General features: G+C 34.3%; 1 protein-coding gene across 1 annotated transcript; it reads right to left on the bottom strand.

The window, feature by feature from the left end:
- Positions 1-24,770, bottom strand: LOC132916942 (homeobox protein Nkx-6.1). Its single transcript, XM_060977414.1, has 4 exons — positions 24,131-24,770; positions 21,606-22,033; positions 13,797-13,966; positions 1-1,426 (listed from the first exon to the last, which is right to left on the bottom strand). The coding sequence occupies exons 2-4, from the start codon at positions 22,012-22,014 to the stop codon at positions 1,205-1,207; spliced, it is 801 nt and encodes a 266-aa protein (XP_060833397.1). The 5' UTR covers positions 22,015-22,033; positions 24,131-24,770; the 3' UTR covers positions 1-1,204.
- Positions 24,771-27,927: the final 3,157 nt, after the last annotated feature.

The following is a 27,927-nucleotide window of genomic DNA, read 5'->3' as shown; positions in this document are numbered from 1 at the left end:
TATATAATAATATTATGTCTTTTTAAATCAACATTTCACTTATTTTTGTTTAAAGATTACATGATTTGTTTAACTTAAGGTTTAGTGGTAAATTAAGTATAACCGTACATGTGTGTATAAGTGCAAACGATTATCCAAACGTACCTTCACTAAATAAATAATATTATTAACAATCATTAAATATAATATATACAACGTATTTAAAGGGGGATATAATATCATAGTTTATTCACATTGTAATTACAAATTATTATTATATTATATTATTAAAACCGTTTATTCCCGACATATTATTATACAACAGATATTACAAGCCGTAAACAAAATCGTAAAAACGCATTTAACGTATTTACTTATTTTTGTATTTTGTATATACATTAAACATACTTGTACATTAAATAATATGTACCATTATAACCAAGTAAGTGTTGTATTATGTATTAATATATTATTGTAATGATCGGCGGATAAAAAAAAAGCTAATAAAGGCCTTACACAATATTAATTATCGAGATGATAATAATAATAATAATAATAATGATCGTCGTCGAAGCGTCGTATACCTACGCGTGGGCGGGCAACGCTATACGATGGGGTGATTGGGGGGGGGGGGAACACTGAATAAACAAAAAGAACATAACGTAAAACAAAAATCGTACACACCGCGGACTACGTCGTAATACGTATATTATGTACAGAGTGTATCGCAAAGATTTGACGTACAAATAAAATGTAAAACACGATGTTCTCTGTAAATAATGTCGGCTATAAAGATTATAATATGATAATAAGGATCGATGGGGTTTATATGCAGCACGGCGCTATACTTAATATTATAATATTATGATACCTATACCGTAATTATATTGCTCTCTAAATGTTTATATAATAACAATAATATGCACAAATACCTATAAAAAAAAATTATATGCGATGACTAGACGTTTTGGATAGGCATAAGTTTTATGTATTATATATAATAATAAAGTTATGTATAAAATATTTATGTACTTATGAGTAAGTATATAGAAATGTACAAAACAATAAATAATAATATTTATCATCATCGTCGTCTTCGGAATTGTACAGCGTTCGCGGTTATCAATGTACCTACAATATAGTAGGTGCTCGCATCTCGACGTGTTCATTCGTGAGTCTTAAGGTCCAAGGAGCCAGGATGTCCGACGCCTGGCCAAGCCTGATGCTATATGCCTCCACCGATGCCACCGCCACCACCGCCTCCGCCGCCGCCTCCACCTCCGTAGTGCGCGGCCAATTCCCTTTTGAGCCGTTTAGCCGCACTATCGTCACGCATGTCTTCGTCTTCGTCACTCTCGTCCGCGGCTTCTTCTTGCTTCCTCTTGGCCGTGGCCATCTCGGCAGCGTGCTTTTTCCGCCACTTGGTCCGCCGGTTTTGGAACCACACCTGGAAAACGACAACAACACAACGATTACAATTTAGAACACATGATTTTTGGTATTCGATGTGTTGAATTGCACGGTCAAAGAAATGATAGCCAAATAAGTCATCGAAGTCATATACGCTATAATCGTTTTTTAATCAACAGTCCGTTACACACGGTGTATTATATTATGTGCGCGTAGTCGGTATAACGAATTAATAAAAGCTGCTTAAGATCGGCGGTGAGTGATAGGTATATATATATATTAAATATACGTATTGCAGCAGAGTATGAAGGTGGTTGCGCGATCATATACGATAGTGTATATAGCAGCGAATATATTATATATACTTCTTATACTGTTCGCGTATACATACGTGTATAATGTATATAATTAAATATATATATATATAAACCATATATAATAATATTATCGTTTTCCACATAATTAAAAGAGTTAAGACCACGGCCATTATTTCGTAGGCTTTACCGGTGTGACGGTGGCGGTGGAAAAGGGTTTTTACCGGGTATATATATATACGGGCGGCGCGTATACTGCAGCGATACACGACTATACATATATTATATACCTATTATGTATATAGGTACGGGGCGGCGAGAGGAGACGGAAGGGCTAAAACTTTATATTATATCGCTGTATGCGATTTTAATTATAAAGTTAAACCATTTGTGGGGGGAACGGCCCGTAATTAAGACCGTCCGGGGGCCGTTTGTGCCGGTGTATTTGCAAATTACGCGGTATTTAGGCGTCCATGTATTCGCCATTAATCAACCCCCGGGCTTTTGCAAAGGTCGTTAGACGGTCTTGTTTTTAATAACCGCATTAAGACGACGCCATCTGGACTGCGCGCGCGCCCACCACCGCCACCGCACCTACTCGTCGGCCGTCCCCCTATAACGCCCCCCCTCCACACTCATTCCGTTGAAACTGCCATCCGCCACTCGGTAGTCCGTGGCGCGCTTACCCCTTCTACACCCCCGACGTATCTACGTTATACAGCAATAATCTCGGCGTCACATCTTGCAACGTCTTGCGAATGCCGCCGCTGCCACCCCCGCGCGAGCGTGTTCGATAATACTACTAATTGCGGGGGGACGGTTTGCTTTACAAGCTGACGAGATCAAAACTGCTGCGAGCGGAACCAGCACGGCGAGTGGAGTGGTAATTCGCAGTGTTGCCAACCCCATAACGACGACGATGGTAGTTTATGTCTTCCCCATCATGCTGCCCCTCCTCCACAACAAATCGCCACCTCGTCGGACTACACGCGCGCAGCATAGCCCGTCGATATATGCGTATATAAAATACATATTATATATGTATTATAAAGATAGACGTATCAATGATTTGGATGGGTAAACATATTATAGTATGTGCCTATTATGGTTTTAAAGGCATATTATATATCTACCGCAACAAACTCGATATTATCTTATATAAATAATATTGATTAAATCATTAATGGCTGAGTATTGTGATGTCAATTATAAAATCGTCTCAATTGGAACTGATTTTTTTTTAAATTTAATTTTCGGTATTCAAACACACTACACTTTAAGTTCGTATGATATGATGTTCTTCAGTTTCTAATTTAGTGACCGTTCACCGACCGTATAGCACGAAGGCATATGTGTAATTTTTGTTATATCGTTATACGCATATTATACCTAAATAAGAACGTAGGAGAGTTAAAAACAGACTAAATATTGCTTATTTCTATAGTGATAACGTGGCTCTTGAACAAGTTGATCCGATTAAACAGACCAGTGATAAAATATGTTATAGATATATAGGAATATAAAAAGAGTAACGAACGGTATAAAATGAATTTGAAGGCAGCTTTAATTTAACATTTTCGTTTTTATGTTCCATTCAAATTAATTAACGACGTCGAGCACAAGGTATTAAAGGAAATTAAATCGGATGAAAATTAAAAACGGCTCTCGGAAGTGAATATTAAACCGCATAATCTGCGACCTGGTATTAATAATAATAATAAAAAATAAAAAAACACACGAAAACTGCTTTTTTTATATACGCGCAATAGAGACGATTTTTTTTAACGCGGTGTACGTGCCCTCACCTCAACACATTCGCAATCATTTTTTTTTTCATCCCGTGTTTTTATTATCATCATTTTATACATTTAAAACAGGCGGGCCAAGTGCTCTCCAGGGCGTTTGTCATTTGAATAAAAAGCGCGCGCAATGTGCGGTTGAAAAGTTTTTTAACCTGCACCCCCGACGGTATTAATTTACATTTTGTGCCGCCAACCCATCCTCCCACCATTCTTCCGCCGTCGTCGTGTCGTGTGTATATATACGTGAATATACCGTAACAACGGGTTATGTCATTAAAAAAAATAATCTACCCCAGGACAAATTAAATAAGACCGGAAAGGGATGCATATCTATTGTTTGTACTGTATATACATATATGTTCGTTTGCGTGCAATCGTTTTCGACGGAATTTTACTACGCGGCTAAATTGGGCAAAAAAACCACGTGCGGCCATCAAAACTCGCAGTTTTTACTATTATGGACACAATGTGGCCCATTAACTCAAAAAAAAAAAAATGCTCATACAAAACCCTGTATAATCTGCTAAATTTATAATATATAAATACAATTCACAGTGTGTATAAAATTACAGGTTACGCTGTGACCGTAATCTGGTATAAGTACCTACGTTATTATAGATAAAATTAAATAAAAATCATTTATTATAAACCTTACATGCGTGTTTAAAAATCACACGACATTATCTTAGAAACGATATAACGGCGGCAGAGCATCATAAAAGTTAACATAAGCCAAAAACGCTTTAAATAATATATTTTTTCTTGATTTTTTCGTTTTATAGGTAAATATATAGTTTAGTTGGGGGGGTAAATATCCCCTTGCGGTCGTACACACCTCACCAATGGCACGACGACCATTTAAATGGGCGAAATAGAAATGGAAATACCTTATCTACATTTATGTTAACTGAAAATGAATACATATTACATTATATTATAGTATTGAAAATGCGATTTCGATATACCTACAATAATCTACATAACCTATGTATAATATATAAAAATTGACGGATTTTCAGAGGCAAATATAAACCTAATAATATATTTTACATTTTAAAATAAAAATATGTAGCACGATTTCTCTCGTATTTTCGGGTTGAAAAATCGCGCGAGTAATTACCCGGAAACTTTGGGAAATTGTGCGTGTAAATACGATTATATAGCTGCAGTGCATTTATACTGTACACCCGTGGAAAATATGCGCACATGCGGCTTACCTATATATAATATTATATACACAATATCCGTACACCAAACACTTCCCTCTACATATATATATATTATTATGTACATGTTTGTCCGGTAAATTGCTCGTGTATAACGCACGTTGTGATTATGTATTCGTTCGGGACCCGCGGAGGCTGCGCGGCTGAATAATATAATAATATTAATAATGGAAACGTTAATTAACCGAATCAAAATCGACCCGAACGATATTGTTATACATAATACGTACATATAGATATATTATACGTATACCTGTATACACCACCATATTATAACGGGCCGGATACGCCATTACGGGATTAATAATAATTAGCCGATTGAGCCGGACAGCGATAAAACACGCATATATACTTACAATTCGGAAAACGGAATGGCGGCGGCGGTGGCGGATAGAACCCGTATTATAATTGGACCGATGATAGCTGGACTCGGCGATCCCGATGGACCTAACGGAGTTTGCGGCTGGTAACGTTACAATATATTATGTGTGTGGATATAATGCAACGAGACATAATATGATATTATTATGTTTATATTTAATATTAATATATGTATATTATACGGATTGCGTTCGTTAGAAATCGAATAATGCGTGCGTATATTATGTATAGGTACCGGTCCGAGTATGTCATACGAATGATATAAAATCATTTTTACATGGAAAATATAATAAATAATATTATAAATATTATAATTTATAATGCAGTGTAATAAATATGTATGTATACGAGATGAAGTTGGAGGGATCGGAGAGGCGATAAATCATCGAAGGTAATCTGATTATGTCGCGGGGTCCGTCGCTTTTTCGCCAATTCCCGGTGCGGGGAAAATGAAAAAAAAATCCTTGATGTATGCGCGTCACCGTCAAACGAAAAACTCGGCCACCGCCGTGGTAATATCGGTCCAATGCGCGTGCGATAGATTTATTAGGTCGGTAACACGCGATACCATTTTTATTATTATTCTCAAATTTATGTTTTCACCCCGACTCCGTCATTCAATCACTATATATACTGTATAGTTTGTTGTACATATATTATTATTTTCGTGCGTTAATAAAATTATGGACAAACGGTTCTTTTTATTCCTATTACACTATAATATTACTAATGTATTAAATATACAATTCGCATTTTATTTACAAAAAAACAAAAATGTATACCTCTGACGATACGAGTATAATATATGGATAAACAATAGTTATCTTGTCGGACCTGACGCGTGGTCTGTACGGCTACGTGCAGTGTATATATCTATGCCCAAGAAAGTCCATCAACACCTCGCGAATTATATTAGACGCACAGTCCGGTGATATATATATACGATATGCCATAATATTATAGATATCTTCTATATGCATATTTATATATTATCCACAAATGTACAATACTTAAAATGTACCGCAAATCGTGGTAGACGAAGTAGGAGTGACGTGTATAGACTTTATGATTATGGCCGACTATAGACGTCCACAGTATAATTTATCGCACACGGCGTGAAACGGAGAGATCGTGGGGACGAGTAATATATATATATATATATATATATATTATACATGATTGTAAAAAAAAAGTATTATAATTATTATCGGGCTGACTGACGGTACCGCAAGTTTTGGATGGGTTGTGGAGGGGTGATGGTGGAGGCGAGAAAGCACATTTCGGGGCCGGACGAATGCGATGGTTTTTTCCGCTTTATTTATATTTTTTTTCGACGTTACCGCCGCCTCTCGTATATATACATGTACATACGATGTTATCGCGTCACCACTGCCGTATATATGTATATGCACAGTGCACACACACACACACACACACGTGCGATAAATTTATTCAAATGCTATTCGGAAATTATCTCCGAACATGATCGAGCACTGCGTATACACTGTGTGCACACATTTAAACACATATACATATATGTACGCGAATTCAAATTTGTCGCGAACTCGCGATTTTTAGACGTGTCGTTCCGCCTATACATGTTATACCACTACCGCTCACCCCGCACCCCTAACCCTCCTAAATGTACCGCAGATGGTATCGAACACACACGCTCGCGAGACCGGGGATGGCCGCGCGGTACATTATTATGCTAATTCGGGGATTTCCGGGACGCGCGTATACACAATGTGTATGGACCGTGTGCGCGCGCGGTGTATATACGATAGTAGGCGGAGAAGAAATCCCTAGAATTATGTTTTAATTAATCGAGTGTTAGACAAGTTAATGCCGAACCAACGCCTCGATCGCACATCTATTGTATATTATGTATTATACTATATAGATATATACATTATATAAATAGATAGATATCTGGTAAAGGTATAATAATGTTTATATCTGTATAATATGGATCATGGATGGTAATATTGTACTGATTTGAAACTTGGTCACTAAGGAAAACGGCGATGAAAGAGTATATTTCTAATACTCGATAGATCTTTGGATCAATAAAATATAATTTAACCGGAGAATATCGAAAAGGAAAACAGATAGATAGAAACCATATTATCTATATCGTCACTTGCGGTAATACAAAGGCAGCACTGGATCAGAAAACAAAAGAGTAAATATCGTTGGAAAAACCAAGAATAAGTTGAAATGACGTTATTAAAAGGTCGCAGGAGTAGGAATAAGAGTTAGACCTATAGGATTATAAAATTGGAAAAAATGGGAAAAATGGAAAAAAAGGTTGGATAATCAATTGAAAGACGGGTTGCCTTTGGGCTATAAATAAACCCTAAAAAAATGAATATAGTTAGATCGAAAAAACTTCTTTCGTCTTGTCTCGGCATGGCAGCAGCATACATCGTTTATTTTGCCAAAAAAAAATGTTTATATATATAATTACAATAAAATTGTTGTACTTAATATAGAAAATTTATTTATATATTTCTTATGTATATGCGGCCGTGAATCGTGTATTTATGTGTGTAAACTCTCGCGCGTGTTTGAGGATAACGCGTGTCGTCCTTATCGCCGACACGCGCGCCGGGTAATCCGTGGTAATGCCGTATCGGCCACAACACATCCTGAACAACGCCGCGATGTAATTGCGTATTAAAATTCAAATTTAATCCGGTAGGGAAAAAAAAAAAAACGAAACTGTGACTTTATATAGGATAGCGATTTTATACTGTAGTTTATTTTATGCGATGCATCATCTGTAATAATATGCACATAATACATTTATACATATTATATTGACGACACGCGTTATACATTATATAAACATTATTCAGAAGAAATTATGTTGGAAAATAATGGATATGCGACCTATAAAACTGTACACGCGCAAGCACACGTATCTATATACTGATATTATCTACAACTATACTGTATAAGAGACGTTAACATCGCGATTATAATATTATCGTATTATAATAATAATATATATTAAAGTTCATTATTGCGCGTGATTCGACGGGAAGAATATAGAACATCGCTACACTTTCTATTTTTTAAATCATTTCACCAAATGTATAATTTACCTATTAGACCTATATATATATATACCCACGTTACTATTATTTTAATGTTATATATTATTAGAAGTCGTTAGTTCTTTAGGGACACGTATTTTGTACTCCTTTATTGCCCTTTTTTCCAATTCCAAAACACTGAATATAATGTAATATAATATAGTATAATATACACGGATGTAACAAAGTCACGAAATTTTTTAACGATACCGAAAACATTACAGAGCGCGCTAAAAATACATGCGTATATTTTTAATTAAGTTTTTCTAAGTGTGAGTTGGACATGCATTTATTTTTCAACTGTTACGCTCACGTATTTATATACATTGTTTTTACAGTTTTCAAACAAATTAATTTTAATGCATTAAAACCATAAACCATGTAAGCCTTTATTAATATAATAATATAATACTAAATACACGAATATTATTGTTGTATAAAATAACATACCAATAAAAATTACACCGCACCCCACAACGAAATGCAACACGCGATATAATAATATATTATTAACATTTAACATATTATATAATATGACATAAAGCGAGTACCTATATTATATATCTCGTAATTTTGTACAACGGTAAGAACCAGTGACGTAACTATTGTATTTTGAGGGGGTTTTTTCATGACTGGACCCTCCCCCCACTCTTTATATTCAAACTGCTAATGTAATTACTTTTATTAGATCTGTTGATGCGTTTCAAGGTATATTTTTAAGCTAAGTTTATAGTTTATGTGGATATTCCAAAAATTATTCAGATTTCACTGGGTCATTAAGGGATATTTTAAGCACTCCTTCAAAAATCACCCAAAATACGTCACTGGTAAGAACGATTTACGAAAAAGAGTCGGACTTTCTGCGTGCAAGTCTCCGTGTACGATGAACTATACATATGTATTCCCAGTTCAGCCGCGTCAAAACGTTTTTGTGGCATCATCATATTTTATTTATATTATATACACACGACGATGTAATGGGCGGTGTATTTATCGTCACCGCGTCTAACGGAACACTTTATTTATATGTACGCCGCGTGAACAACCCTCTCTCGCGCGTTATTTTATTATTATTGTGTATATAATGTATAGGGTTTATTTTTTAAATTGATTACATCGCGAAAAACCGATGACCGCCGTTCAAGCTCATATATATATATATATATATATATATATAAGTGTAAGCATATAATAATTGGTTTATCGAGTCAAACCCTTCAGGCTGAAGGGGTGCGCGCCGCCAAAATGTATATATACGCGCGCGTTCACGGACGGTTAACCCGACGCACAGGGATCCCATCGGCATCACGGCAGTAGCGTACCCATATGGCGTTTTCTCAACGGCTAATCCGATTTGGCCCGCTAATGCGTAGTATATACGTGTGCAGTGTGCTCGCACGTTTTGGGCTTCGTATATTACATGTTATTGCATATTATATATACAAGCAAAAACCAAAACGAAAACATCGAAATCATTTTGTATATATACGTTCCATTATAATATTGTTGTACCCACATCGCGTGCATATATGGAGAAATATAGAAAACGAGAGAGAAAAAGATGGAAAGATAAAAAGATAATTTCGTTTGAACGAAAAAAATAAATAGGTACTATACAAATGACTTAAACGAGTTTCACGAAATCTCAATGGATTGATTATGATTATACTGTTCTTGTCATCTTTATTACACACATACATAACATATATTATACACATTATATATATGTGAACACCTTTGAGTCTATATTATAATATACGCTTACAATGCGTACACATAATACATATACTTATATATACATATATGCCACAGCCATCGAATTAAGCCTTCTAGCAAACGCTATTAAGGCCGGATAAGTCCAACGTCTCGGGAGACCACGAAAAACGGAGGTGGCTGGGGCGGTGGTTTTCTCAACCTCAAATTATGCGCGTATATAATGCGATATCGAACTGCAAACATGCAACGGCGGCAAGTTGATTGCCGACTAACGGTGTCTTAAGGATTCGAGTATTCGACCGACTATGTATACAAAATTAATCCAGCAACATTATTATTATATTATTCCCGTACACACATTGTGGATGTATTATGTTATTATGTACGTAATATTATGGTATTCGTGTAATAGGATTATATTATTATGATGTTTCGAATTGTAAATAATTTTTTTTAATTATTTTAATATTGCTATCGCTTGTGAATTATAATTAGGTACAATAATCTATGAATAAATGAAATGAGACTGGCGAAAAAAACTGTAAGTAATATAAGTACCGGAGGATTTTCACAAACGGCTGCACGCGCGGTTGATAAATGAATTGTTGTGAGGAGGAACACGAAAAAAAAAGGAAAAACCGTTCCAAAAATGTATAAACAAGCTATTATACCTCCAAATATCGTTATTGTGTGTATATATATATATATATATATATATATTATGTAGAACGTTTCAGAAAACATAAAATGGATTATTATACACGCGCGGGAGTATGAATCACTTAAAACCCGTATCAGATGATGCGATGAGTCTTTTACGCACAATAATAAAATTAAACGTTGCGGACGTGAAAGAAATAATATATATATATATATATATTATTATAGAGAAACGGGACGATGAGGGGTAAATGTTAAAACAGAATCGTCGAGTAGTATATATATATAATATTAACGCGACAACGCCACCAACACCATACCGTTATAAATTTATTATACATAATACATATTAATTATTAATACTACGTAAGTATATAGAACAAATAGGTGTTGGCAATGTATGCCTAAATTCGTAATACGAACGACCACCGTGTCGGTTTTTTTTTTAAAATCGCGGTCTACACGCAGGCATATAGATATCAGACTGGGATCCAAAGAATAAAAAATATAAATATTATTGTATTCAAGAGTTGAAGACATTTTGATATGTATATAACACTAAGCTGATCATGCTATATAATATGTACAATATACCTATATAAGTTATCGCTTGTCCCGCAATATTCATATATTTAATAGTCAAAACGGCAAAATATACCGAGTATAAACGTAGATAGATACACAAATTATTATATTATTACCATAATATTATACATTTTAACATTTTAAACTAATAAGTAATAGTTATTTCAACAATAGTATCAGGATGAAGTATACGACAAATACGCGAGTGCGGTACATTACGTTAAAAATAAAAATGTCGAGAAATTAAGATGCCGACAGTCGAAATATTGACAACTTAAAATAATGACCATCGCTGTATTTTCTATAAATAGTAAAAATCAAAAAAATTAAAAGCATTGATAAACAAAAATTATAAATTTAAAATTCTGTTTTCTGATAACAAAATGGTCAAAATATATATGTTTTTAATTAAATAATTTTATAGTATGTAATAATATAAAATAAAATAATAATTCATAAATTTAAAATTAATAGTTTTGGTTGTAGCTCAAGGTATTTAAAGGAAAAATGATCTGTTTTTAAAAATATTTTGTTTTTAATTTTAATTATTTTTACCGCAAAAAAATGGGCACAACAAATTTCAATTTGTCAATATTTACTTTGGCAACAATTTACTTTTGTTTGTCAAAACTCTGCACTTTTCGATATAATATATTGACCGTCAACATTTTAATCTGTCGACATTTCGACTATCGACGTGTCGACCGCGCGACTTCCCTAATAAGCTATCTATGTATAGTCTCGTAGGGGCTATTCAAAAGGTCGTCTCACCGTCTCGGAGTTCTCAGTTGGTGATGGATGTGGGTAATAGTCAATAAGTGATAATTTAATATCAACCATAGTAGCAGTGCCTACATGTTAGCAATAACTATACGACAGCAGCAGTTACAATTAATATGGTACCGAATATTCGAATGCCTTTATCCGGTTACTATATATAATAGTGCTGCAGCACGATGGATGGAATATTATTAGAGCGTCTAAAAAATGTCACGTAATAAGCCACGCCATAACCGCGCTGACGATACTCGCGACGACGAGTATCATCGTTACTGCATTATTAAACACGGAATCTACGTACACATGTATAATATATCAAGCAGTATATGCCGACATTAGGCGGGGACGCAAAGACGTGTTTTGACTAACGCGAAACACGCTTGTCTGCACGACTTGCCCCGCGCGCGCTCGTGCAGTACGTAGATGTGTACACACGCGATGCGCACACGACCGGGACACGTGCACTTTTTATATAGAGATTAATACGACGGCGCGCGGGAGGCGTTATACAAGCAGCGGTTACATGCGGCCGACTCGTCGCTGGCAGTGGGTGGGGGATGGAAGATGCGTGCACTAATGAAGCGTCGTCATCGAGTGTCGGATGTTTGCGGCGGGCTGACGGGCGGGCGAGTACGGGGTACGGCCGCGGCGTGACGGTGACGGAGGGTGCTGCGCTGTTCTGCCGCCCCTGCACGTCGGCGTGATTTATGGCATCACCGACGCCGCCGCCGCCGCTGTCGACGGACAGAATGTAACGGTGTCGGTCGGAGTAGTTCGGCGGGAAAAACGACGGAGCGGATCGTTAGCGCTTCTTCGCGGGGCAATTAAAAGCGCCCAGCAGTGTCGGCCTCCGCGTCGGTTACCGTGGTAACGGTTGTTTGAGGAAGAGACAAGTGCACACGGCGCTTATATACATATATATTGTTGTGTACGGGAACGGGATAAACGCGGCGGCGGCGACGGCTTCGCGGTGGGTGTCGGGTTTGACGGGTGGCGGTTCGCGGGGTTGTACCGTGGCGGCATAACAACCCGAAACCCCGTCACTATAATTGGAGGATTACACAGATAATTGAATCGCCCTCAACGCGTGGCGACAGTGTGTGTGTGTGTGTGTGTGTGTGTGTGTGTGTGTGTGTTCGGTATGCGTATGTTTATATATATATGGCGAAAGGACGTTAGTACGCGGTAGCGGATGCGGTCGGGGTGAAGGAGCGGGGACGACGCGTTGAAACCGCACGACGACGCCTTTCAATAAAAATGTAAATTCGTATAAAATATAATATTATAATTTTTAATAAAAAATGACGAAAAAATCCTCCTCGTATTATATAATACGTATATAATAATATTGTATCATATATATATATGGTGTATATATAAGCGGGGAAATAATTCAACCACCCGCCGACACTTAAGCCCGTCTGCATAATTATATATATGTAGCCGCTGAATGCGCTAACTATTATAATACGCGTTGTAACCGACGAAATTATAATAATAATTTGTTATCGGGGTCCCTTAGATATAGGTATTATAAACATACGCCGATATATTTTATCCGTGTTATATATAATAATAATATAATCGTCACAAAAATACGTTCGCGCGATATCTGCTAACCACCGTTACAGTTATGCCGAAATTGTACGCATATGCGTTGTACAAACGCGCGTACATAGGAGATCGAGGGGGCTTAAAAGTACCATTATAGCAACAAAAAAATAACAGTGCAGACTAAATTAAAATATATCAACAAAATACAATATATGAAAATAATTGTAACTAATTATAGTGTTGATAGAACATAGAAAACTAGAAAGTATCGTAGCTATAATGTCTTACCTTCACTTGAGACTCGGTCATGCCCAGCGCGTACGCCAGTTTCGCTCGTTCCGGACCCGCCAGGTACTTGGTCTGCTCGAAAGTTTTCTCGAGCGCGAAGATCTGTTGCCCGCTGAATGTGGGCCTCGTATGCTTCTTTTTGCCGTCCTTCTCTTGATTCGAATTGTTCACTAGAAAATATAATCACGATTATACTACATCACTATATAATACTACTGTTTCTATATTATTTATTATTTGTTACACGCGTATTTTCCCTAAAATATTATTGAGTACGCCCTATAAAATATATTAACACATTCCTGTAGAGTTGTTGATATTATAATATGCAATACATATTTATTTGTGTACGTTATTATTACCCGTGCAGATTTTATAACGACGAGTTATCAGTATAAAAATAGGAGAATATAAAAATAATACATAAACGCGTATAAAACGAAAGGTTGCGTTCATGTATTTATAAGAAATTCTTGCCATGGTGTATGTATTATATATAAATATACAACAAAAATCACAGTGTTAGGATTGTATTATATAAAGGAAAATAATAAAAAATATACTTATACTCAATTTGTTTCGTCTGTATACACCACCATCCTGCAATTGTCATATATATATATATGTATTGTAACGTCGTAAACTCTTAGCGACAATTTCAAACAACTCCGGAATAGCTCTTATTATTATCGAATTTTGGTATATATAGGAGCGGTGCTGGGAGAAATAAAGGAAACGTCTCCGAGCAATATAGAAACAATAATATATAAAATAACAGCGTTTCCCCTGCGGCGGCGGTGGTGGCGTTTCCTTTTCGATATTGCTGGCAAATAGTTATCGTAAACACAACAATCTGGCCGAATGATCGTTGCGGTCGATTTTCAGGGCGCCGAAAACACGCTGTACGTAATATATATATATAACATCCTCTCTACGCATTCGGTTTGTCTCTTTCTTTCTTTTCGTATCTTTTCCCCTATGCTCCTTCTCCACGTGCGCTCACTCATACACACATACATGTATAATATATATATATATCGTTTAAAACAACGAGCAAAAGTAATATAATAAAAGGAGCAGCAACCCAACAACATAAAATACGTTTAAAACGAACGCGTGCGGAGAAAATAAATAGCTTATATACAGTGTACGTATATCGTCGTACACGTGTGTGTGTGTGTGTGTGTGGATATGATATATATACGCGTATTTTTTTGCCGGAGAAAAACCGCGAGGGAAGCAGCCTGGTGCAAGTGTGCGTGCGTGCGTATAAGGTACTATGGGATGTCGGAAAATAGCGGCTCGGCGCTATATATATGGGGAGGATGACAGAGAAAGGGGCGTTATGTTTTTATCACTCGCTCGACGAGACGAGCGATATGTGGGACGGGAGCGGCGGGCGATATTCAGGGTTCCGGGAAAGCGTGTCAACGAGAATTTCATTTTGTTAACACAATCCGCGGCGGCGGTGGTGTCGCACACACGCGCACACGTGTACCCCCGAAAAACGTTGTTTTCGTCTTTGCGTCCCTTCGTCGCCATCATATCGTACATATTATCCGCACGCATCCGCGGAGGAGAAGAAGAAAAACCAAATAAACGATCTATTTCTCGGCGGCGCCCGGGGACCGCCAAATCCCGTTTACTGCATTTCAATGTAATTCCGTCGGCTTTCGCCGCAGCCCGCCATCGCACTTTAGCGCGCGCACGCGCTCGCGTGTGTATAAACGTATACATATATACGCAGAAAATTACTTCCTTACGCCCATCGTCGTGACTTTTTTTTCCTCGTGGAAACGGATAAAACGAAAAGAAGAGACAACTAGCACAACGCTGCGACCGACTGCTTATCGTGGAAATCGCGTCCCCGGTATCATGTACCGTCGTGCAGCAATTGAACGTATACGACTTAAAACGTGAATAACTATAAACACTTCTAACCGTTGTATAGTTACGTGTCATACGCGATAAAAAAAAACCGTTAATGTTGTTAACAAAACGGTATAATTTGTCGACTGTCAGTGTAAGGGATCTATATATTTGTGTAAATAATATATATAATATATATATATATATATATATATTATATACCTATTCTCTATTATAGTCTTTAATACTACAGTTGTGTACTTATTGCTACCGAATTCAGTTTCCACGTTGCCTTTGACAAATATATTTCAAGTATAGCTATAAATATATTCACAGAGATATCCCCATCAATGTATTATTTGTGATAATAATTATTATTTCTTAAACAGCTAGGTTATATTAGATTTTAATGGTTTTATTATAAGTAATGTGCAGTATAAAACATATAATATTTGTGTATTCTCATTATTGATTATTGTACGGAATGATTTAACTACTGTGTACTCATAAAACCTATATAATATAGGTACACTCGTATCATTGTGATTGGGAACTGTATTCTAACAATTCGATTTGGACATTGACACATTGTATTAAAAAGTTTTGTTCAAAGACTTCATTATATAGCTCAGTGTACCTATATATATAATAAGACGTAATAACGCAATGAAAAACTATATTGGGAAGTATAAAATTAAACGACTACTCGCATATCAAAATGTAGATCATCAATTGATATTTTAAATAAATAAAATGAAATATAATAAGAAAAAAAAATGCACTAAATTAAAATACTAGTAGGAACGAACTCACGTGTACCCATAATATTATTATATTATTATGACATATAAATTCATTTTTTCGGCGTGAAAGGCGAGGAAAAGCAAAACAATAATATTATTAAAGAATACGCGAACAAATTTTGATAAAAAAAAAAGCCTTTTCAATTACCCCTTCGTATATATTAAATGGATGATACGCACTTGCGGATTGTGTGTGTATGTGTGCACGTCGTTTCGGAGACGGCACACATGCCGTTACACGGGATTTCGGGTCGGCCGGCGATATTATTAAGCTTTAATACGGCGCGCGCTCATATATATATATATATATATATATATATGTATATAACACGAGGGCGGAAGTTGCGGTGCGGTCCCTTTAAATCATTACATAATTTGACCCTTATAAAATTCACCTCCTACCCACCATTCCACACACGTCGTCCGGTGGGTGCGCGAATGAGGGGGAAAACGACAGTGGCGGCCGATAGATATATATATTATGTGCATTACAGCCCGTTATTGTGTACCGTAAACGACGACGACGACGACGACGACGAATACGACGATAAGGGCGGGAGCGGCTATATAATATCGTTGTCCCCCCACATTGTTTGACACTGTGACGGAAGCTAATTGAATAGTTTGTAGATTGAAAATACGATATCGCGGGCCTGCACTATATTCTCGCGCGAGGGATGATGACCGCGCAGCGGGCGGGATATAAGGGTAGGTATATACTCGCGCGCGCGCAAGCAAGCACTCGTGCGATTTCGGCCGACCGCCCGAACGCCCGCCCGCGCAGTGGTACAGGCGGCAGCGGCGGTCAGTTCCGCCGGAGATTACCGCACGCCATAACACTTTCGCCACGCCGCAACAGCTTGCGCCGCGAACTCCGCCGGACCACCACCGACGTATAGAGAGAGGCTGCGGCGCAGCTTTAAATTATATTGTATAAAATTGTTCTCATATAGTCATATATATATATATATATTAACACAGTAGACACTCACACGTGCGGACCGGACGAACAATAATTTCGTTATGTGAGTTTGCAGGTGTGCGCGTATACCTATATAATATGCATAATATCATATCATTATAAGATATTATACGAATAACGAAAAAAAGGTTTGTGCGTAAGTAGTAAATACAAAGCGAATTAAAGAAAATAATGAATTTACCCATGTGTAAATATTATTGTAATATAATTAATATAATATTATAAACATTAGTACGCGATTACGTCATTACGCGGAAAATTCGACAAACTGATGACATATAATATATTATTAACAAGACTTATGAAATTTTTCCGATTTATTTAGGTATTTCTATGTATAATATTTCATTTTTAATTTACATAGTTACGGCGAATTTGAGTGCCGATCAAATCTACATTTATTACTTTTAAAGGTATGATGAGAGATAATTCTCATATGTACGACGTACGTATATAATATATAAAAAAAACTAAAGTTCTGCAGACTTCTGCAAATTGAAGGTTTCAATCAAATATTTCATATACCTACGTTAAATATTATAATGTAACTTATAATTAAATATGTATGTATCATTCAATCGTTTTTATTTGTCCAATAACGTCCATCAGTCTGCTGAACGTTTTTAAAAATTCGTAAAATCAGTATGAACTTATAATATAGGTAATGAATATAATGATTAATAGTAGAACGTGTAAATATATACATATTTAACCATAATAATAATATTAGAAGATTCATAACTCTCTTATCGATTTCGAAAAGTAATAATGTTTAGATGTGATACATCGTTGTTTGAGTATAAACTAGTTTTAAAAAAAAATGTGTTTTAATATATTATTATTAGCCTCCGCCGTGGTATTGGCAATAAACCCAAACGAATATAATATTATAAACGTGTACAATATAAAATCTTTATTTCATTTTTTTTTTTTTTTAATAGTTTTTATACAGTCTTTGCTATTGCACTGCGATGACCGATTGTAATTTTTCGAGAACCATAAAAATAATATACGCGACGAACGGTCGAAATTATTATTATTGTTTATAATATAATACACGTAACGAATCGCCCGGAAAATTGCGTAGCGTTCTAATATTTTATAATGATATATTTATGTATATATATATATATATGTACACACATTATACAGCTTATTATTGCGTTAATAACAATTTTCGAACAACAGAGTTATTAATAATATTTATTTATATTATATACGAAAGTACGAGACTAATATATTATTAGTCATTAAACATATTATTTTCTATTATATACGCGCGCATACACATAAACGGTCTTATAAATCGTTTAAAAAAACCACACTGCACGCCTCCATAATACATTAGGTATATACCTATACATAATATTATACGATTATAAACATTATATAGCCGTCGCACCCCTTTAAGGAAGTATATATACATATAACATTTACGCACGTCCGATATACATATTCTATACGCAATATACTGCAGTTAATATGGCGTATACACACGACGGCCATATTGCAGCCCCCAGACCGGATTTTCCCTCGAGGGAGAACTACTGCAGCGCCTATATACATGTATATATATATATATAAGCGTGCAGTTTATAGCAGCAGCAGCTAGTATATACATATATAGACTGCACCGTGGTGAATGCGTAGCCGCGCACTGCAATATATTTATATATAATAATAATGCATTATTATTATAGGGGGGCTGTAAATCCCTCGGCCATGTACCACGCTTGCGCAGCCGCGAAGACGAGTGTACATAATATACAAAATAATATAATAAACCTAAAACCAACCCCTTTTTTGCTTTTTCAACCATTATATAAAATATATAACCTATACCTATACGACGATAAAAGACAAGATTATATATTTACTATTGTTTTGTGCTGCTGCTGTATAGGTATAGGCACACTTAATAAATATCTTGTATGATCTGCGCGTGCGGTATTTATATTGCAATAATTTATATAGATATAGATACATCTATTATAATTTAAATATATAAACTCGACTGATGTATACATCGATATTGTTATACATATTATATTATACATAAATATAGGTATATGCGAAGAAAGAGATAAGAGAAAGGTCATCCTGCCATTATGTGAGAGTGTGTCAGATATATGTACTTATTATTATTATTATGCCCATAAACCAAACCAATTAATTCCTCCTCACTCGGCGGTACACCAGCTATAATATTATATTTATTGTTTTTTATGATCCTTTGTTGTCAGTTTCGCGACAAACGATATAATAGAAAAAAATACACCTACACACATATAATAATATATGCGCGTGATACAATTTAATATATATAGTGTGTGCCAATTAGACACACGTAACAGTCGCGGTATTATATGTGCATTCATATGCATGGAGCTATATATTGCTATAAATAGCGATTTGTTGTTGTTGTTATTACGATCATTAAAACATTTTAAATGTCGCTCAAATAGACAGTGTATTATATATTATATCCTACACATAACACGCTGAGTATTATATGGTGATGACGTGTCGACGTAAATATAATATATTAAAAAGGGTAGGTACCTAATCCAAAACGGTGCAAAATTACGTGGTAGAATAATATGAAATTTTAGCATAAAATCCTCAACTTCACATACATATACCTATTATATACTTAAAATTTTGTAACCCAACATTTTATTATAATGACCGCGTTCAGTGCCCATTTTTGTGCGTTTACCTAATATACGCCATCGCGTATACCGATATTATGCATAGGTATATATATATAATATATATAGTCATTAAAGTCAGTACGATGAACCCGTTCACTTATTACATATAATATATACATCCTGATGTAGGTATTTTATACGAGTGTAATATATTATTGTATATACCTACTACGCCAAATGCGAATATATAATATGATATATTATATGATGTGACGAAAGATAATGGTATACATTATTTTATACACACATACACACAAAATATAAAAATATACGCTCGTCACGGTGAAACTTTAGCACCCCTAATAATCCTTTTCGGATATATGTGGGTTGGAGGGGTATACAGAGCTTTTACCACAGGCTGTATGTGTGTGTATATGTGTTTTTATCCCCCTCGGTTATTTTTTTTTTTATGCTGAAAACGAAGTTTTGTGTCCGCGGTGTGCCGGCAGCGGACGAGGGGTTTGCAGCAATCGCACACATCTGTTACCGCTTTTGACCGCCGCGGCGGTTGCCGATATTTGCGCGGACGTCATTTGTCACTGGCCGGTCGAAATCATAGGCCAATAAAAACGCCGTTTTCCCGTCTGTGTATATATAATATCATTATACACACACACTCACTCGCATAATTCTCATATGTATATTATTGAATATAATATACGAAAGCTTGGAATCGCTTAAAATATATATGTACCTATAATAATATATTGCATACGAATGCTTGAAATTTATGTGCGTGTTGTGCCGCGTGAGTGTCTATAATAATAAGGCGAAATTCGATAGATAAAAAATAAACTGCTGCGGTAAACCTATTTAGTCTATACAAATAACCGTAAACCGCGGATATTTTTATTTATTTATCTATGTAAAATTATTGGTATAAGGACTATTTTTATTTTTAGAAATTACCTATAGGTAGGTGACCTAAAAAATGTTATACTATTTCGAAATGTGATTTACAAATGCATTAAAGTTTTCAAAATATTATCTGTATATAATAATGAACAGTAAAAAAATAGTTTATTTTAAAAATGGAGTTGTTTATTACCAAATTACATTTCTTTAGAACTCATCAATCAAGTACAATTATGTGAATTATTATACTTTTATATTATTTTGTGTAGTAGTTAAATACATATTTGTATGATAGAAATGAATATGTAATATTATTCTCGCCTACTCAACCATTGATATATTTTTACTTTTTACTTTTTTTTAACATTATACCTATAGTCCTATATAGATAATAGATATGCCATGTTATGAAATCAAGATAGATAAAATATCGACTACATCTTTATAAAATCCAAAGAATATTACACCATGGCAGTAGATTTAAGCACCTATAGTAATTTGTTTTTTATAATATATTTAGATACGTTATGTAACGTATACCTATTATTATAATATTATATATATATACAATGATGGTGTTACTCACGACTAGCCAGCCTGTCCCTCCAGGCAATCGGGTTATTGACCAGCCCTTGAAAGCCCGGCCAGTAGAGGTTTCTGGTGGTGAGGTCGGCCAGCGTGGTGGCCGGATGTTTGACGCCGCCGTTGTGAAAGTATGACGCTGCCGCAGCCATACCGGCGGCCGCGATGCCGGCCACGCTGTTAAACGCTCGCTGCTGGTGGCTGATGGCGGCCGCTGCCCCAGTGGTCGGCGGCCGCGACAATATCTGTTCGATACCGTGTGGGTTGCCCGCCGTGCACCCGTTCTTCATCTCGGTCATGGTGTGCAAAGCAGCCAAAGGCGGACTGCTGCTGCACGGCACGTCCAAAAAGTTGAACATTGGCGACAGCATATTATGGTGATGGTGGTGATGTTGCTGCTGAGACAACATCATCGTAGAGCCCAACGACGACCTATATATTTATACAATACAAAAACACATAATACCAACGGCTTATAAATTGTATCATATTGTATTTTATTATGAATAATGTGTAGCAACAGTGCATATACCTAGCTATGTCCTATGTATATATGTATATAGTATTTATTATTATCAGTAAAACACGCGGAAGTTAAATTAAATGTCAAGTGTTTTTCAAAATGTTTGTTTTTATTATATCTATCTGTTTTCTTAAAAAATTCTGTAATTTTAAATAAAAATTACACTAAAAAATAGAATAAAATTAATTTTTGTTATTATACCTATACTTTATTCAAATTGATAAAAAAAGAGCCTTTAAATAAAACAACCGCCGTATTTATATATACGATATACCTACTATATTCGTCACTTGTAGTGTAAATATATTATTTTATGTATAATGACTAACGTTAAAATAAGTTACTGTTGTCGTTTTGAAATAATTATAAAAATATTGGAACTGCGATATATATATATATATAATACAATGTTATTATGTACACACGCGCTGCAGCCCGCCACCATAATATAATAATAATAATATATTATATATATATATATATATACACGCGTACCTATATATATTCTAAGTACGAATAAAGGTTTTACTACAGTGCAGTGTCCGTACATCTATTATATATATTATATATGTGATATGTATATACGCGCGCTGTCGTCACGTCCAACCCACGAGGAGACCGTTACATCACAATGATCCCGCGTCACGACCCTCCGAAATGTATTTACCGATGTAGAAACTACATATAATATAATATATTATTGTTAATGTTCATAATACTGGAAAATTTCCATTCTCATTGCTGAAGCTGCTGCAGTTATACACGACGTGGTAAATTATTCTAGTTTCATATTATGTGTGTATATATATATATATATATAATATATACTATTATACTATATTATTTGAAGTATCATGGATATTATATATACCTACAGATTTTGAGTTCCGTAGCCGAGTGTAAAATATCTTTTTGAATGAAAACGATTATCACATACGACATACATTATACTATAGGTATATCTTAAACATAATATACATATTATATATATGTACGCAATATTTCTTAAACTATATCCACAATTTGTCAATGTATATATAGGTACCAATAATAATATATCATCTGTAATGTGTGTGATATTATATGTTTTTGAATAGATATATCGTAAAATGAATAACTATATATATTATATTTAAAATAATAATATTCCATAAGACGTTCAATTTTTCGGGACAGAAGTACATAGTAATATAGATTGCAAAAACACGAATATTCCATTTCACAGTGGAGAAAATGCAGTAAACAAAATAATTCATTGGTAGTAATACTATTTGACATTATAAATGCATTATTATTATATACTTTATATGTAGCTAATATATAAATTATTATATATATTATTTTATGTTTATATACCTTATTGTATAAAGTTACATGAAGCAAAAGTATCTTATCATTTTTGTTAGTGTAAAATTTATGAGTTATAGCTTAAGTTTATTTTTAATTTTAAAATAATGTTCAATAGGTAAATATACCTATAAGAATTTTAACAGTAAACTATGATATATATATATAATGAGAAAACAGAAAAAAAATCTTAAGAATTATGCTTTATACTATGATGTGAATGTTTAACAAGTATAATATATATAGTAGTAGCAGATACATTTTACTTATAGATGTCCTTCTATTTCTACATTAATTGAGTTTGAGCAAAATATATGATGTGCCTATACTAATTTTGTGAGCTGATGACTTTATAACAATCAACGAACTTATATGTAGCAGCGTAAACCTGTAATACCTATAATGTAACAGTACCTATATATACGGAGTTTACTTTATTGCAGGGATACAACGATCACGTGTTGTTTTGTCTCAATAACGTGACAATTATGTTTTGATTTATTGACATGAAATATTAGTTTAATAATCGTATAATAAAAACGAAATCTGTATGATGAATCTATTATGATGTATATAACATAAAAGATTAAGTATATATATTATGCTCAATAATTGTGTACCTATTTATTTAATATGTTATTATATAAAAATGTACTAACCTGGACGAGTCCTCAGCCTCGCTGGTCGTCCCGCTCTGTGCACCCGGCGATGCCGTCGTGGTGAATGTTTGACACACCTGACGATTTCAAAAGTCACCGTTCGGCGACGGCGACGAGTGCAGCGACGCTATAGGTTATAGGTCGCCGTACGTCCACTCGGATCCGAGCTACGAGACGTTCGCGTTCTCCGACCAGTACATGATGAAAACAATTTATTCTTATATAATATACAACTAGTGTCGATAGATTTAACGGTGGTAAGTATACGAGACACGCGCGTATTTATCAAACTGTACCTATAGATATATATATTGTACTGTAGATATTTTACCTATTAAAACGCGTACTTTCGTCTATATAAAGTCGAATAAAAATAATGTATATAATATACTGATGATGTATAACAGATAAAAAAATTTTTAAAAAATGATAATAATATAATTATAGTGTAACGCGAATCACGATATACGCACGACGACGACGCAACGACGGTGCAGTATGAACGGCAACGTACAACGACAACAACAAACCGTATTATAATAATATATGATGATACGCGAGGTCGAAAAGTGGTCCGCGGCGGCCGACCGGTGGATGGATGTGACCGAAAAAAACGACGCACGATAAATGAATGCGTGTGGTGTGCGGCGACACACATACACCTCGGGCCCAGAGTCGAGGGCCGAGCGGAGGGCTGGTCCCGCGCGCCAGCCGTGGGCACCGCCCACCGGGTCGCAGATTGGACCGCCGGCCGTGCCCGCCCATTGGCACCGACACCTCCGCCGCTCCCACCGCGCACACTTCGACCGGCGGCGGCGGCGGCCGTGTTAATCAATTACTACTCAACCGAACTCGATTTTAATGCTTTGTTATTATGATGTTCGTTCGTTACGGTTAACAGGGGTTTGCGTGTGTCCCCGCGTCGCCGAGCCACGCCCCGCAAAAAGAATATCATCGTATTATAATATTTTAATATAGATATAGGTAGGTGTGTGTGTGTATGTATATATATATATATATATTACACGGGATGGCGAAACTAAAAAAAACTTAATATTAATATATTATAATATATATAATAATAAAATATAATATACGTGCATGTGGCATGTACACCGCTATATATACCTAACCTATACAATTATAGTCTATATATAATTTTTACGGCTCACATATATAGCTAATTACGAACATTAAATATTTTATGTTTTATCATTATAAATTATTATTATACTGCAGGTATAGGTATCTATTGTTCTATATAATATAATATATATATATATATATATGACGCTATAATAAACTATATCGCGACTAATAATAACCTATACATATATATATTATGTGAAATGCGTGTAATACGCTTTTGCACCCTATACGTCTATATATATATATATAGTAAAACAAAAAAAACGCATCTTCTAGACGACACCAAGACTTGGCGGTATTTTATATAAAATTATAATATTATTGTTTATAGCAACGCCGTGTTTACTACAGCGGCGGTGCTAGTCGACTTGCGGCTCTAGACGACGCGTGACTAATGATACGACCGAGTTCGTCGTTGTCTGACATAGCTAGGCCTCGTGTACCTATATTATAATCTACCAATATATAGGCAGAAACACTGCAAAAACAATTTTCCCTGTAGTCATCGGTTTAAACTGAAAAAACGTAACACCTCTTGATGCAATAATACATGATAAATGGGAATATATATATATTATTATATTAAATTTTTATATTATATAATAATATATAGCTGATGTTTATACGTTTTCCGCGCAGATCGAAACTTTTTTAATTGGTTTAATTCATCCATCACCATATGATAAAAAAAATATTGAGTTTCACCCTCTCACATATAATATCATATAATATTATTTATATATACAGTGTGTTAACGCTAAGAGGTATATAAATAAGTATATATATATAGGTACCATTAAATATTTCAGTTGGATGATCTGTATATTGAAATGGGGTATTTACTCAATGAAAGAGCTTTAGCTATATAGAGTACTTTAAATGTATTAATTAATACACATTTTCAGTTAAATGTTTAATTTTTAACCCTTTTGATATACGCGTTTGCGTGATACAACTTTATAGATAGAGTATTTTTTCTAAATAATTTTTACATAAAAATAAAAATTTTTCTAATTACAAAATTGGCAAAGTTAGGTATATAGTCTAGCTGTTCAAAAATACTCTATCCAAATCTGTAAAAAAAATTTGTTTTGTTATTAAAAAAAAAATAAGTTATATTACACATGCAAGTATCAAAAGGGTTAAAAGTTTGACATTTATCTGAAAATGTGTATTTAAGTATACTCTTTTTCATTCAGCGATAACCCCATTTCAATACGAGATCATCCAACTAAAATATTTAGTGGTATGCCTCTTAGCATGAGCACACCGTAGTATATATATACCTATAAATGTACCAATAAATATATACCTATATATTCCTATAAATGCTGTGATTTGCAATAAGGTTATATATTTCATGAGACTTGGGTAGATTAGTATATATGAATATTATATACTTATATAGTTATATGCATTAAACAATGACCGAAAGGTTATAGGTAATACAAATACTAATTATAATATAAATATATATTTATACTTATAATAAGGCGTCTTAGGTAAAGATGCCAATAAGGTTACAATGCATCTATACTATACATATATATAATTTGTATATAATAATATAATAGTATTCATATACGGTATACTGTATACTATATATGCATATTTATAATAGGAACATGATTATTATAGTCGAAAATTTGCAATATTTATCATACCTCTTTATATTTTATATATTATTATCAACAGCCTAATTATATTATTCTCATTCAGATAATATAAGACACGCGTGCATTAATTACCTATATATAAGCGTATAATAATGGTCAGCAATGATTTATATAATTTCTAACAATGATTTGTCATTAAAATGTGTAATATATTGGTACCTATTTGTATTGTAGATAAATGTACTTATATAAGTTATTATTATATAAGTAGTTGCGGTAAATATAAATTACATACATTGTTTTTAATATGGCGTAGATATATATATATATATTTTTTCAATAAAGATTGTTTTTATATATTTTATAAATGACTATGAAAACTACGTTAAAATTGAATGAATTGGATTTCAAAAAACACACCCCTCCCAAAAACAAGTCAAGCGTATATGATGGTATATATACATAAATATATATATATATTAAATATACATTATACATCATACAATCATCACGAAAATTCGTCAGTCATTTTTCATTATTCCCCTTTTTAAAACGACTACGTGCTTCTTATTATATTAATGTTACATATATATTTACACTTAACATTGATAAATAATATTCATATTTAATATTAATAATAATGTGTTTGTTGCCATTATAAAATCGATATCGCAATAGAAATAGGATATATAATATATATTATATATATATATATATATAGTTTCACAAACTTCATAAATAATAAATGATAATGATAAAAAATAAAACAATTTTATTTAACTTGATTTTACGTTTGTGCGTACCTATATATATATATATAGCGGCGTAAGCTTACAAAGTATAAACATACAGATCATAAAATACATTATTCAAGTAAGTTGCAGCAAAGAAAAACTAAAACATTAATGTAGATATTAGGTATAATATAGCTATATAATCTTTTATTTTTGATTATAGATATATGTATTATTTGGAGTAATAAATATAATTATCAAATATAAGTACTATTAGGTACATGTAATAAATTACCTA

The sequence above is a fragment of the Rhopalosiphum padi genome, chromosome 1 (genome assembly GCF_020882245.1).
Source record: "Rhopalosiphum padi isolate XX-2018 chromosome 1, ASM2088224v1, whole genome shotgun sequence".
Classification (NCBI taxonomy): domain Eukaryota; kingdom Metazoa; phylum Arthropoda; class Insecta; order Hemiptera; family Aphididae; genus Rhopalosiphum; species Rhopalosiphum padi.
This window is presented reverse-complemented; position numbering and strand designations above follow the sequence as displayed.

Bases quoted from the DNA above. Each gene is read 5' to 3' on its own strand.
- LOC132916942 (XM_060977414.1), bottom strand. From the start codon at position 22,014: ATGATGTTGTCTCAGCAGCAACATCACCACCATCACCATAATATGCTG. The intron at 13,967-21,605 runs GTGAGTAACACC...TATATTTTCTAG, and splicing joins GAGGGACAGGCTGGCTAGTC to TGAACAATTCGAATCAAGAG. The intron at 1,427-13,796 runs GTAAGACATTAT...GTCGTTTTCCAG, and splicing joins TGACCGAGTCTCAAGTGAAG to GTGTGGTTCCAAAACCGGCG.